Source organism: Halyomorpha halys, unplaced genomic scaffold (assembly GCF_000696795.3).
Source record: "Halyomorpha halys isolate HHAL.00 unplaced genomic scaffold, Hhal_1.1 Scaffold1017.1, whole genome shotgun sequence".
Lineage (NCBI taxonomy): Eukaryota > Metazoa > Arthropoda > Insecta > Hemiptera > Pentatomidae > Halyomorpha > Halyomorpha halys.
The window spans coordinates 65,078-81,608 of NW_027107632.1; the positions used below are offsets into that span (position 1 = coordinate 65,078).

General features: G+C 28.7%; 1 protein-coding gene across 1 annotated transcript; it reads left to right on the forward strand.

The window, feature by feature from the left end:
• Positions 1 to 5,380: 5,380 nt before the first annotated feature.
• Positions 5,381 to 7,954, forward strand: Srp72 (signal recognition particle 72). The gene has a single exon (XM_067045996.1). The coding sequence runs from the start codon at positions 5,666 to 5,668 to the stop codon at positions 7,628 to 7,630; it is 1,965 nt and encodes a 654-aa protein (XP_066902097.1). The 5' UTR covers positions 5,381 to 5,665; the 3' UTR covers positions 7,631 to 7,954.
• The last annotated feature ends 8,577 nt before the right edge of the window (positions 7,955 to 16,531 follow it).

Here is a 16,531-nt window from a genome sequence, read left to right on the forward strand (position 1 = left end):
ATTATAATAATAAATAAAATATAAAACACCTACAATTGTTCGATAACTGATGTGTTCTACATTTAATAACTAACAACTGTCTATTACAACAAACTCTGTAGGGGCTACACCCACAGTTGGGTTGTGTTAAGTATATCCTAAAGATATTCGCCTTATATGCTTATAGGATGTCAAGCAAGTTCTAAGGCAAATATCCTAAGAACTTGCTTTGCAATTAAAGAATTAAAAAAAAAAATTATCGTCGTCAAATTAAACCTTAAATTAAAACCAGAAGCTCGAAACTTCCAAACAAAACATTACCACCCTTGTAGAATGGTGTAGCGGATGCACCTAATGTCTAGTGGAGAGTGCAAGTTCTAAGGGTACATACCTCAGATCCCAGCAGGACAGAGATGAACGAGGGTATTTAGTACATCTTCACCCCTGATAATATGATTGGGCCATTGGGTAATAAGAGACATGGAAAAGGAATGTTGAAGGACGTAAAAATAGATGAAGAATATAATTATTTGTTGTGTGATATTGAAATGAAATTATAATAAACTATGTATAGAGAGAGAGTTTGAAAAGTCAAAGATCTTAATGCCTTACTTTGGCCCTATACAGAGTTTACTTCGAAACCATCCAGGAGGTGCAGTCTGTTTTACAGATAGTCTAGACATCTTTGATCTAAAATTAATAGTACAAGAGAGGACCAAGTGGGATAATCCACTGTCGCGCTGCCAACCGCTATATAATGCTATGTAACTACATACTGAAATTCAAATATTCAATTTCAAAACTGGCCTCAAGTAGTTTGACAAAAATTATATTGAAATATTATAAAGCTTTTATGTCAAAATCGTGGTTGGTAGCGTTGGTCCACTCGGGTTGTACATCTAAAATTTGTTTTAATAATTTCACTAGTATTTAAAAATCACGAATGGCGAAGAATGGAGAAAAAAAAGCTGGAATCCGACATTTTTTTAACACCAACATGATCCACATACAATTTTTTTTACCCCCTTACTCAATTTGAAGGAGCTGTGCAGGAACATATAACATTAAAAATGCAAAATAACATTGGGACTTGGGATCTCCGAATGTAGTGAGGAGGAAATATCAAAAAACTCCCAAAACCGTATTCAAAGGCTTATGAAATGGTTTGATATGGAAGATTTCAACATTTCACAACCAGTCTGTGGAACCAGCAGTCCTTCCACAAAAAAAGCATTGGAGTGAATCTTAAAACAATCAATGACTGAGTATAGCCTTCGATTTTTAAAATATTTACATTTTACCTTTGTTCAAATGTATAACAGATACAGTACATCCTTACAAAGTACTGAACCACAGACCCTTCGTGGGTTGTAGCGGTAGTCATTTTCAAATGAACAAGGAACGTTTCTAACGATCACAAGTTCTTTATTCCTCAGTCGTCAATTTTTTATTTTTAAAACATTTAGTAGCAAAGTAAGTTAAACACTAATTTTTTCAATTAAATTTATAAATTTGGCCTTATTTGTTGCTCAACTAGGAGCCAAGTAATTAAATTAAAATAAGCAAACAGAAAAAAAAGTTTTATCAATTGTTTAAAAAATAATGACGTTTTCAAATTTTTTATGATTAAAAGTTGTTAATATAAAAGAAAATCTGTACCGCTACAAGCCATGAATAGAATAGAATAGAATGATCAGGGGTGCGGCACTTTGTAAGGATCCTAACATAAAAAGTATGATTATGATTTATTTTATTTTATTCTATTTCCTTTGAATACGAGTGAAAAAATATTAAAAACAAGGTATTAATATAGGAAAATGGTCCAAGTAACGGTCCAAAAAAGTTACTCAATATTCAAGAAAAACAATTTATTTATTTAAAAACTAAAAATAATAATTATAAAATATTATAATTTTTATATATTGGGCAGGGAGCCGACGGCCGGGGGTACAAAAAAACGGGAGGGATCACTCCAATGGTGGGTACAAGGAACGAGGTAGAATGATGACCAGTATAAGTACTAGTGGATTTTTAGGCTGGAACGGAATGGAAGAAATACCAGAACATCGTGGGAAACAAAACTGTATAGTACAAGAGCCGGGAAGAAAATAAGGCAGTTATCCAATTTTTTATTACTTTAATGAAAACTATGTATAATTACTAGTCAAAACTGATGAGTCGGCCAAATATAGGTAGGGGGAATAAAAAATGGCGGCTTTTCAAAACCTTAAAAAAACATTAATTTTTCATTCGCAGCTCTGTATCTTAAAAACTACCCACTACACTAGGAAATCTAAAAGATTATTATTTAAAGAAGAGTAAATTTGCTGAAATATTAGCCTTTTAAAAAGCAACATTTCATAAAAATGTACTGAAATATCAGTAGTTAGTTTATTTATTTTGAGAAATCTATATCTCAGGAACTATGTGACGTAAAGATGTCTATTAGCAATCAAATTAAAGCTAGTTTAATGCACTATAAAGTAGTTATAGTGATGACCTTCACTATAACTTATGACCTTCACCTTCGTAGGAATAGTAGTTTTCATGATATTTGCTAAAATAAATTGATTTATAGTTGTTCAGACAATAAGTTAGATTTGTAAAAAACTTCAATTCAGAAACCATACGACTTACAGATGTCTGCCAGCACGCAAATTAAAGCTAGTTAAATTTACTATAAAATAGTTAATAATGTTTATCTTTGTAGGAGTACTAGGTTATATGATATTTGACAAAATAAACTCACAAAATGTTAATTTCTAGTTTTTTGTATAAAATGTTGGATTTTGACAAAAAAATATATCTCTAGACCCATAAGACGCTCATATGTCGGCCAACACTCAAAATAAAGGGAATTTAACTTACTATAAAGTAGTTTATAACACTTATCTTCGTAGCGGTAGTAGTTTTTATGATTTTCACATATGAATAAAAATTTGGCAAATGAAAATTTGTCCGAACAACTATAAATCAATTTATTTTGGCAAATTTCATGAAAACTACTATCCCTACGAAGGAAAAGGTCATAAACTACTTTATAGTACCTTAAACAGTTTTTAATTTGAGTGATAATTGACATATTTAGCTTTAGGCACATAGTTCCTGAGATATAGATTTCTCAAAATAAATTAACTACCAATCTTTCTGTAGATTTTTAAGAAATGATGCTTTTTAAAAAGCTATATTTCGAGAACTATTGGACGTAAATAGCCCTATATTAGGGCTCATATTTCAGAAAATTTACTCTCATTTAAAAAATGTTCTTTTAGATTTTCTAGTTTTGTAGGTAGTTTTTAAGATATAGACCTCAGAATGAAAAATTAATTTTTTTTAAGTTTTTGAAACAGCCGCCAATTTTTATTTCCCTAACCTTACCTTGGCAGACTCATCAGTTTTGACTAGTAATTATACATAGTTTTCATTAAAGTAATCAAGTAATGGACTGAAATATCAGTAGTTAGTTCATTTATTTTGAGAAATCTATATCTCAGGAACAATGTGACGTAAAGATGTCTATTAGCAATCAAATTAAAGCTAGTTTAATGTACTAAAAAGTAGTTTATGACCTTTACCTTCGTAGGAATAGTAGTTTTCATGATATTTGCTAAAATTAATTGATTTATAGTTGTTCGGACAATAAGTTTGATTTGTAAAAAACTTCATTTCAGATACCATAGGACTTACAGAACGTTATCAACTACTTTATAGTACATTAAACTATCTTTAATTTGAGTGATAATTGACATCTGTACGTCACATAGTTCCTGAGGCATAGATTTCTCAAAATAAATTAACTAACTACTCATATTTCAGTACGTTCCATACATTTTTAAAAAGCTATTTCTCGAGAACTATTGAACGTAAATAGCTCTATTAGGGCTTACATTTTAGCAAATTTACTCTACTTTAAATGATGCTCTCTTAGATTTTATATTGATGTTGGTAGTCGTAAAGATATAGAGCTCCGAATAAAAAATGTATTATTTTTAACGTTTTGAAACAGCCGCCACTTTTTATTCCCCCTACCTATACTTGGTAGACTCATAAATTTTGACTAGTAATTATACCTAGTTTTCAATTAAGTAATAAAAAATTGGAGTGAAATGACTGCCTTTTTTCTCCTCTTGGGCTCTTGTACTAGTAGATGGAGGAAACAAAACGATACCACTAAATTATCGATATTTCTTTCGATCTATTGTTTCGCTACCAGTTATCGTTACTCCGAGAGTATCGGATAAAAAGTATTGATACTAGAAAGATAGGAAGAAAATAGTTGACCGTATAAAGTAGATTATAGGAAGAAAGTCCAGGAGGCGGTCAATAAAGGTATCAAAATAATAAAATAAAACTATTTATTGTTAACCAACGTTTCGCCCCACTTTTTCTTAATATTTCCATTTTATATATTACAACTATACCTCACCTATGCCATATTTACATCACCTATCTGTTCTACCTTTTGCACCTACCTCTGTACCGTATTTATAAAAATTTTGATGAGTATTCTCCTAAAATTTATTAGTCTAGATATGTATTGAAAACTTTTATCACATCTAGTTATATTTATTAGTAACTTGTTTCCAGTCCACCTACATGTATACTTCCTTATATTGTTATTATTATTTCTTTTTAATATACTTAATAAACATAACAATTGTTTTGAAATGTGTTTATCTTAATTTTTTGTAAATTCTATAATGTTTGTATCTTGTTTTTTCATTTAGCCCAGGCGAAGTTTCGTTTAGCCCTGCAATATGGGGCGAAACGTTAGTTAACAATAAATAGTTTTCTTTTACTATTTTAACACCTTTAATGACTGCCATCCGAACTATCTTCCTACATCCTAAGAAAAAGTTGATAAGGAAATAAAAATCAGTATCATATCGAAAAAGTAGTATCGCAAGTATCAAATGGAATGTATCTCAAATATAGGACAAAAGTTATCGACGCTACGGAGTATATGACGTATCGAAATGTCTCTACTCATTCCTAGTTACAAACAAAAAATCGGAACGTAGTAACATGTTATGAAAGTAGTTGTTCCATGTTTGACTAATTCATTTCTACTGGAGTTGATAGATAGAGCCAGTGAACCGCCTTAGGTCATATATCGATACTTTTGATGTTTTATTTTTATATCTTTTCTTAAATTCTTTAAGGTACAAATATAATAACGTACTTCAACTCCTTCTAAGATTGACCAATATAAAAATTTGTTTCCAACTAAAAGGAAATAAATTCGCGCTAACAGCTTAGTTTTTCGAAAACTTCGAAATTCTTTTATCCATTTAAAATTTTAACTATTGCATTTTTACGAATTCCTTTACTAATTTATTGATACCTTTCATTATAAGTAGGCGCATTATTATTATTAATGAAAATATGTTCGGTAGTGCCAGCATGCCACCAATAACCTTCTCGTAGGTTGGTTGACGTTGGCATATATGTTTTCATATATTGCAAGTTACCTGTTCATTCTTCATTGTGAGTGAGTGAATTCAGAAGATTTCTAGTTTAGACTTCTTTCATACTTTAATCTAAGTTCAATAATGCTATGAGAAAGATTAATACGTTCTACTAATGATCATTTTATACTGAAAGTGTGACTATTAAGTTGGGATGAATTGAAATAAATGAAACATATTGTCTTATTTCAAATTTGTGTTTAACCTCTATCATCATAATGGCCCAAAACAGTACTCTCAATGCATACTACAGTGCTATCAATAGACATATTGTAAAAAATGAGTATGATAAAATTGTGAAAACTGCTAACAAAGTTTTACATACTTACAGTGGAGAATTAAAAGCATTTCAATGTAAAATTGTTGCATTGATAAATTTAGACAAATTTGAAGATGTGTTAATGGCATGTTCAAAACATCCCGAATTGGCTAAGGAAACAGTTTATGAAAAAGCTTATTCCTTGTATCGTTTAAACAAAATAGATGAAGCTCTAAAAGTTATTGATTCTTCACCAGACAAAAATAAACTGCCATTTTTAGAACTGAGGGCTCAAATAGCATATCGTTTAGAAACTTATGATGAATGTTATAATTTATATAAAACTATTATCAAAAGCACAGCTGATGAATATGATGATGAGCGTAAAACCAACTTAACTGCCACAGTAGCAAATCTTGTTAATTGTGGTCAAGATACTGATATCTATTCCATTGTTGATAAAAATAATCTCCAAGAAGAAGCTTATGAAGTTATGTTCAATACTGGATGTTACTTAATGTATAAACACAAGTTTGGAGAAGCTGAAAAACATCTTATAAGTGCAGAAAAAGCCTGTTATGAAGCCTTGGAAGAAGACGCACCACAAGAAGAGATTGACGAGGAAACTAATTCTGTGAAAGCTCAAATTGCATGTTGCCGACATTTTCAAGGCAAAGAGAGTCAGGCCCTAAGTGCCTATAAAATGATTCTTGACAAAGGGCCTGGAGATAAAAGTATAATTGCCGTACTTAATAATAATCTCTTAGCATCGCAAAAAAATAAAAATGTATTTGAACTCAAAAAGAGAATGAAAACACTTCAAAGTGATGCTGTGATTACTAAGCTCTCTAATGTGCAGAAAAGGATCATCGAAAATAATATAACTCATGTTACAGCGATTACTGCTCAAACAAAGGAAGAAGCATTGAGTGTTTGTGACAAGTTTATTAAGGAACATCCTGAAAATTTAGAAGCAATAGTTTTCTTGAAAGCTGCCATTCATATGAAATACAAAGATTTGGCATCTGCCATTGAGGTGCTTGAAACCCATTTGAAAGTAAGTAATGGGACAAATATAAAGATGGTTTTTTCTATTGCTCAACTTTACTTGAATATGGGTAAATATGAGAAAGCATGTGAAACACTTAAGTTGTTAGGGAAAGATATGTTCCGACCAGGAATAGTTAGTGCATTAGTTACCATTATGGTTGCTCTAGGAGACACTTCTGGAGCATCTCAAGTGTTACAGGAAGCTGTTGAGTGGAACAAAGAAAATAAAAGTAATGTAGGAAACTTAACTGCATTGTGGGAGCATGCTTCTGATTTACATTTAAAATCTGGACAGCCAAAGCTAGCAGCTTCTTGTTTAGAAGAACTACTGAAGATAAAACCAAAAGATATTTCTGTACTATCAAAATTAACAGTAGCTTATGCCAAAGTAGATCCCCGAAAAGCATATACCTACTGTGATAAGATAACTGATGCAGTTAACCTTACACCTCATCTTGATGTTGATTATTTAGAGTCTTCCAGTTGGATGATGGGATTGAAAGCTATTAAGAAAGTAGCGAAAATGGACCAATCACCTGGAACACCATTTCTTAAGAAAGTATCCAAGTCTCACAATAAAAAGAAAAGGAAAAGATTACCCAAAAACTATGATCCTCTTGTTTCTCCTGACCCTGAAAGGTGGTTGCCTAGACGTGAAAGATCTAATTACAAACGTAAAAAAGATCGTAGGAATAAAAGTGATATTGGGAAGGGATCACAAGGAGCTGCTAGTGCTGCAAGTGATCAGTACGATATGTCTAAAATGAATCCCAAAGCAAATAAAGAAAAGCAAGTTGAGCCTGTTTCTGATGAAATAAAACCTCGTGGTAGTAAGTTACCTCAAAGAAAGAAGAAGAAAGGGTCAAAGTGGTAATTTTAAGATACTCCAATAACTTCAGCCATGTTCACCAGTTCTACATTTCTTCCACCTGAACAAATTCCTACTTGAGATTTTGTTTCCTTTAATGACTGTTGCATTTTTAGTTCCAGTTAATGGAAGCATATTTTTTCAATATAGTAAAATAGAATCGTTTTGTTACATTAAATTTTAAAACATATAATTTGTAAATATGTATGTACTTTTGCTTATTAAAAGTGAAGATTTCATTTGAAATTACAGTAATAAAATGTAAAATTACAGAATTGAATTTTGTACATTATCAATTTTTTTTCTTGTCAAGAAACATTTTCTATCTTTTGTTTTCTTTTTTATGATTACAACCATAACTAAAATTGTTAATTTTACTTAAGTATAATTGATTGCGGAATTATTTAATTTCATACTACAACTACTGTTCAAGTTTAAATGTGAAACAACACCTACTAATTTGTTCTTATCTATGATGACAAATTTTCATTTCATTAGGAGTCAGGTAACTTTCTTTTTCACAAACTATTTAAATTGAAAATATGGTGGTCTTAAACCATTGTTTGAATATGAAATTATAATTAAAAGGTTATCTAAGGCTTTCAGTGGACTTTATAAGACCATTTTTTATCAAGACTTAGGTGATGCTATTTTTAAGAGTAGACTTTAGGTCCAATAAATGGTTCTAAAAAATTTTTTTTTTTTTAAATTACTCAAAAAAATCAAATTTACACTTGACCGGAATGACTTAAGTCAAATAGTTTTCTATAGGCTACTCTGAGAGTAATTCAAATGATTGTTATAGCTTCCTGCAGATGAAAAGTAAGTTAAAGAATGTATTATTTCCGAGCCAACACCGAGTAAATGTGAAAACAAGGACATATTTGATCTATTAAAATCTATACCTCCAATCTGTCATGACTACTATATAAATTTTAAAACATTAAATAAATCTCTAATTACTTTCAAAGGTATTTTTAATTAATAAAAATTATAAAATTTATTTTTAAATACCAAAATACATACATTTAAAAAAATATTTATTTATTTTATTAATAAATAATACTAAGCTATACAGTTAAAGTGTAGCTTGATGTTAGTATTTTTTTTTCAAATACCTCCCTAATCTTAATAAGTGTTCATAAATTAAGATAAGACAATTTGTCTGACGAGAGGTGGTTCAGCAGGACAAACATTCCTCGAAAAAAATAAATTATTTCATTAAAAATTCTAGGAATAACTATCATTTTTTAGCTAGTAAAAAAGTGCAAATTTTAAATTTACATAGGTTGATTGTTTTTATCTAGTTGATTAGAAAGCATTATTCTCTTATAACTGTTTTTTTTCATCACCTAAAATTGTGGATTTAGAAAGGCTAATATATGGTGTACTATGTAAATTAGGAAGCTGTCAATGTTCAGGTATGTATCAATGTTTTTACATTATAATTCTTGACCATAAGCTGTGATTAAAAATTTTATTTCTGTTACTAATGAGGAGCTTATTATCGAAAATGAACTTGTACTTTCCTGAAGTTGTACTTAATGCTAGTTGCACTTCTATCAACAACATTTTTTCCAATAGCAATGGTGAATGGAAAGATTTTTTTTTTGTGATAAACATCTCTGAATGGTGGACAAGTTAGTACTTATTGGATGTTCGTAAACAAAAGTGAATATTAAGAACTCAATTGTAGTTAACAGGAGTAATAGTGAGAGGGAAAGTGCTTAATCACTAGATGAGCCTTAATAAATTTGTGGAAATAATATTTTCCATGGAAGATATGCTGGAAGCTTTAAGTTCTACTCTAAAAAAATCAAGTTTGATTATATTTTTGATAAGTTATTCAAATATTAGATAATTTACACATATTGGGCTGATATAATTTTGAAAATAATTTTATAGTCTACCCTGTAATTCAAAAGCTATTAGAATTTTTTTCCTCATGTAATTTTCCTGTCAAATTTCTACCAATAACAGTAAATTTTACTCACCTTTGATTTTCAGATGATTTTAATTAAAGGAACTACAGGGTTGCCACCTTTATTATCAATAAATGGGAACAAAAGTGAGGGAAGAGGTTACAGATAAAAGTAATAATCTGTAAAAAGTGTATACATTAGGATCAAAAGTATATTTCTACTGGATTGCATATTAAAAATAATCTATAGTATTTATTGATAATATTTTTTATTAATTTACCCTGATTTTTTTTTAATATACAGTTATTTGTTCATGTTTTAATTATCCTATCTAGAACTATTAATATTGATGATTATTATCTTTAGAAAAGTTAATTTCATGAATTAAATTAATAAAAAATGTGTCTATTTACGAAATACTGCAGTAGGAAATGTTAGGTTATGGTTATAACTGGAGTTTACTGTTTACAGAGACAGCATGAGTGAAATTTGATTTGATTTTGGCTGACCTTTGTGTTTTTTGGTGTGATGAAACCGAAAATAAACTCCATTTTCTACCACTACAGGAAAATTTTTCATTCAAGTGATTCACGTTTTGTAGCATAAACATCAATAAAATATTTCATAGCACCTGGGGTTACTCAACTTCAATTTTTTTTGTAAATCAATGAGAATAATTGAATTTATAGATTTTTTGAATATATTTGAGTTTCTTTAAACTGTCTCCAAGTCTGGCAGATGTATACTTTATTATTAACATCAGAATGTGAGGAAACTTGTCTTTTTAATGGTTTCAAAACATTTGAGTTTAATTAGATCAAATCGTAGTAATAAAGTTCTCTGGTTGATCTCAGATAATATACAAACGAATTCACTTTCTGGTAACTGAATAAAATTTCAATTTTTTTTTTTTTGGGGGGTTTTTTTAAGAAGAAGAGATTTATTTATTGATAAATATTACAAAGTTAGATTTTTATTTATATTTTTATTCTACATGTTTTTTTTTTCAATTTTATTACTATATTTTATTACTTTTACTTTTTTTTGCATGTTTTTACTTTATTTTTTTTTTCAAATAATTAAAATACCTTATCTACACACTTAATAAAACAGTAACAAGAGAAATATTTAAAGGATGAATTAGTTTGTAGATTTTCTAAGATAAACTTAAGCATATATTACTCTTGTACTCTTAGACCAGCGGTTTTGGTAGGACTGCAAAAACTAACGCATATTTATAAGTGGCACAGTACTAAAGTTGCAAATCTGGCTCTAAGATTTCTGATTCTATTAGCTATCACCTATCGGCATCAATCCGATTTTTCTATACTACTTGCTATCAAGACAAAACCTCAAAATAGATGATATGCAACAAATGACATGAGAGTTACACTAGCCTTTGTGCTAAAAAACTGAAATTAAAAGTTATGAATTTGCAAAAAGTCTTAACCTGATTGAAGAAAACAGAGTTTGTTTTTGGTTTTATTATTTTTTTTTGAGAGTTCATATCTTTTATGAGAAAATCATGATTTACTTTCATTTCAGAATCATCCCAGGAATTATTCACCACTTTAAGATTTTCGTTGTGGCAAGTATTAATAACTAATTTTTCTGATCTATCAAATTTTATTCATAGTCATAATTTAACAATTATGATATTTTGTACTATCCCAATTTATATGCAATAGGATCCCGCTCTCTTGTCTAGTGCTATACAATTCTTTATGGATCCGAATTAGGTAAAAATGAATGATTTACAGATAATTTAGTAGGATCTTAATTTCCAAATTAAATCTTAATATTCCACATTTCCTCTTATACCACCACTACACAAAGTGTGAAGTTGTCCTTTGTATAGCACGGATTAGGTGTATCTCTCCAGCACCAGCTCTTGTCGCTTTATCCAGCCCAATCCTCATTTCTGGAATGTATCTCACATTCTGTCTTCCTTTTCCTCTTCAAAGAGTAATAGTATACACATAAAAAAAAAAAATATATCATTAGATTATAAGAGCTAAATAGTATGAGAAAAGCAATTAATAATTCTAATTAAAGTTATATGCCATTTTATTATTCCATATTGGTTATTTTTAATTGAGCAATTATTATTTTGTACAGATTTGGTTTTTGGTGGTCTTCAAATGAAATCCTAAGAAATGGTGACTCATTTTGCTCATCTACTATGTTTTTCATCTCTTTCTTATCCTATAGTTTCAACTGAGATACTTGTTAAAAACTAGCACATGGAGAAAAATAATGTATCCAGAAGGTCAGGCAATTCACAAATGTAAAAATAATAACACATCAGAAACGGCATAGACACTAAAAGTAGAAAAGAAAACAACATAATAACACTGCTTTGGGCAATACTTTGTATTTTATTGCAATATATCCAGTTTTAAGAAATTTTGATATTGTACTAAAATCTGCATTTTTATATAAAATATCAATGAAATTTTTAGAGTATAATTTTGAAATTCCTAAATTACAAATAAATATTAATTTTGTGTATACATAAAAGGAATGATAAAGAATACATGATTTGATGTTTTTCATGTATATATTATCATTAATATTTAGTTACATTTTTTTTTAAATAGTAAGATTACCTAAGGTTATAAATTACATGAAAACATCAAAAGATGAATAAAAGTTCATTTTCATCACACCATACTATTTTAAAAATAACATAATTCTTTTATTTAAATGTCATTGATTAAATTTTTTGTTCTTTATTTATTGCCTTAAAAGAATGCTTTTTGATAATGTTTAGAAGCAGTCACTTGCTTAACGATATAGTTTATGAGAGATAGTTGACCGTGGATGACTATACGAGAAGAAGACGATTGGGGGTGTGGTCAAAATGAAATACAAATAAGTTGATGTAACTTATTTAATTGTGCCAACATTTCAGCTAGAATTTCTTGCCTTCATCAGGGCTAAGAACAGAACAAGGTAAAATAAAATATGTTTTACCATCTTATTCAATTACCTATGTATACATTTTATTTTCCACTTCTTATCACTTCATTTTATTTATTCCTATCTGTAAAATTATTCACTTTATTTCACTTTTTTTATATTTTATTTTTTATTTTCTATATTCATTGGTAGTTATCTTGTTCTGTTCTTAGCCCTGATGAAGGCTAGAAACTCTAGCTGAAACGTTGGTACAATTAAATAAGATACATCAACTTATTTGTGTTTCATTTTGACCGCACCCCCAACCATCTTCTCCTCGTATGATCTAGTTTTCATGATGTCGATTTTTAAATAAAGTATTACTCTCTAGGGAGTAAGCTATATAACAAAGTAGTGATAAAATGTTACTAATTACTATATTAATTTCAATAGAAAATAATTATTTAGCTGTAATTAGTCTTAACTTTTTTGTCATAAACAATTTTAATATAAAACATTAAAATCTAATAAAAAAACTCATCCTGCTTAAAAATACTTGATGCATTCTTCATTTTTTCAGTATAATCACAATAAAACCCAACTTTGTACATAACATCCAATGCCATAAACAAATATTATTTTGAGCATGTTATATAAGTAAACCACTTAAGTTTAATCAGGATTTAAAGGGACTAACAGAAGCTTTCAGTACCATTTTGTTGATATAGATGAACTGACTTAATTAGGAAAACACTAAAAAAAAAAACTGGCCAGTAAGTACTCATTATACCAAATGCTCATTCACTTCAACTTGGTAGGGAAATTAATGTGTATGGAGGCTAAACTGCATCTAGATTTTTCCGTAAAACTCCTGGATTCTTTGAACAATACCATCTTCATTGTTTTATTTTTTATCATTTCTACTCTCAAAATTCTTATTTCTCTTTCTAATTAGGAATGAAGAACTCCTGAATCTTATTTTTGTCAGAGGTCTGGTAGTTAGATTTTATTTATTTCTTTCATAAAATTCCTGAGAGGGTCTTATGTTTTCTTCAATACATATCTGTTCTTGAAAATTTATTTATATTTGTTTGGTTGTAAGATCTTGTCTACTTCTCCTTCCTAAGTCACTTTCTTAGTCCAAAAAACTAAGAATAAAAACAAGAGCAAACAATCTCAAATAGTCATATTGTTCTGACTTTTTTTTAGGGTATGAAATGACATTAAATATCTAAATTTGCACCCGTGGCAGATGGTCGGAAGTGTATTTTATTTGTGGTAGTTTCAATGTAATCCAGTACTAGGTAACTCTCTCATAAGAGGTCTCTTTTCCTTGGCTAATCTAGCAAGACACCAACAGTGTAATTTCTTTTTCCTCATGTAATGTATTTGAAGTTTCCAAAACAATATTAATTATGAAATAATAATTGTAAAAAATATGAGACACAAATAGAATCCTTATGGCTTGACTGTCCAATTCAAAGGAGACCTCTCATGAAAGTGAAGGGAGTTTCCATGCTCTGGAATACCTCTGCCTTTTATAAACTAATAGAAAAAAAAAATTAACTAATTTAGAGTAAATATTAATAACCAGAAAAGAGAAGGCTCAAGCTATATTGAAATGAGCTAAACATACATTTATGCTACAAAAGTATTGAACTTGTTCTCCTCCAAACTAATTATTTTTCTGTTCTATTTGTATTACATTGATTTAACACTAATGTAATGTGTTTTATTTAATTAATATGTTTTGGTCTTAAACTCTGTTATCTCATTAACTATGTATTTTATTAACAACATGACTTACTCATTAACTATGATCAATTTATTTCTTAGCTGTTGAATATCAATACATTAAATGCATTATGATTAATAATATTTTTTTTTATTTCACTGCAGGGTTGTTTAAATAAATATTTTATTACATTCATTGAAAATTAGTTTTCTTGAGAGAAGTTTAATATTTCAGAAACCATTGGACATACAGATGTCTATTAGTATTCAAAATCGAGCTTATTAAATTTATTTTAAAGTAGTTGATGATTATCTTCTTCTTAGGAGTATAATTTTTTATCATGTTTGCCAAAATGAAGACTCAAAATGGTGTTTTCCCATTTTACCAAAAGAAATGCTGATTTCGGAAAAACTGTATCTCGAGTACTATCAAAGAACTCAAATTTTAGAAAATTTTATCTAATTTAAAATTGGTATGCATAATTGTTTTCTGGTTATTGATTTTTGCTGGGATATAAAACATTTAATGAAAAATGAATAAAAAATTGAAGACTTTTGTTGAATAAAATAAACTTTAAATCATCTGGCGAGGTCACAAGTTTAGATTTTTAATGTCTATCCAACCCAAAAAACATATTAAAAAATCACAACGACCCAGGCTTTTGCACCTTGAAAGTGCTGCATTTCCTGGACTATCTCCTGCATGTTTATAGTTAACCTTTATGTTTTGAATTCCATATATTTTATCTTATACTCCTTTCTATTTGAATATGAAATTTAGTTGCATATCTGTGTGTTTTTTTAGTAATTGTCTTCTTATACTAATTGTTCCTTAAATTGTCTTAATATGAATTCTAGTATCTTTTCATTTTCAATTTACGTTCTTTCTTTTTTTTTGGCATGTAGTTTTCAATATAAAAACATGTTAAGTAATTTGGATTGGATTTTGTTTAAAAACCAAAACAAAAAATATAATTTAACTAACAAAAAATATTTTTGACATTTACCAACTAATTATCATGTTTTGTTCAATTTTTTATTACAATATTTTGTTTTTGATTTAAAGAATTTGTTTCCTACGATTTTTACCTCTTCTGGAAACTTAACGCACTAATCTCATTAACTTTGTATGTATTTTACCATTTTGTTTTGTGAACTTCAAAGTATTTAGGAATAGGAAGATAAAATGGGTAGCTCTGATATCTTTTTTTTGGAGGAAAACTGGATTTCTTTCAGTTCGTTTTAAGCATTGGATTGTTCTAGAAAACCACACTTATAACTCCATATTTTGTAAATGGAGGTATTTTTTTCTCAGAAAGAACTTGCTTTAAATTTTTTTTTTTGCATTAGACAAAATAGTTAAATATTTATTACTAAATAATATGAATATATAAAAATGTCAAATGGAAAAATAATTGTTTATTGCTTAATATACATCTTAATGCGGCAAATATATTCAAAATTGATTTGAAAAGTAGTTTAATTTCAAAGAGTATTGTCATAGTATTTTGTTATTATTTTTCAAAACATTTTTTTTATTGATGAAAATATTTAAAAGTAAATTAAATAACCACACGAGAGAAATATAGTTCATTATAAAATGTCCACTCACGATACATATTTGAAAATAAGCTTATTCATTTATTTTTCTATTTAAATTAAAATAACATATATTGATTTATCAATTAAACATCTGATCACAATGTTATTGGGTCAATAATAGCTGGGATCCTAAACTTGTTTCTGCACACATCAGACTACATTCCGTTTTTTTATACAAACATTATTTTGAACTATACTATTTTAATTAAAACAAAACTACTGATGGTTTAGATGTAAGTTTGAAATAATATCTTGAAAGATATCTTATTAAAAAATATGTTTGATACTCGTGTATTAGAAGTGATTCACTTATCATCATGTTCGGGCCACTTTGCTTTAATGGGTCTAAAGAAGATTCATTTTGAAATACTCACAATTCAGAATAATTGGTGTTTATTTGATATTAACTTCATTATGTGGTACAATTAGAACAAGTAGAGCATATCTACACTACCCTTACTAAGAGAAATGGACTATATCAGCAAATAATGCTTTGGAGACAACATCTTAAAGATGTGTATATAGCTGTCCTCGTGATTCATTTGAAATTATAAAAATATTTGTACCCAAAAATATATTTAAATATTTACCCAAGTATTATTTTTTAATTTAAATAAATTGACTCAATTAAATTATTTTATATATGAGAAGAAGATGGTTGGGGGTGCGTTCAATAAAAAACACAAATGAGTAAAAATGTATTTAACAGTGCCAACGTTTTGGGTAGAATTTCTAGCCTTCATCAGGG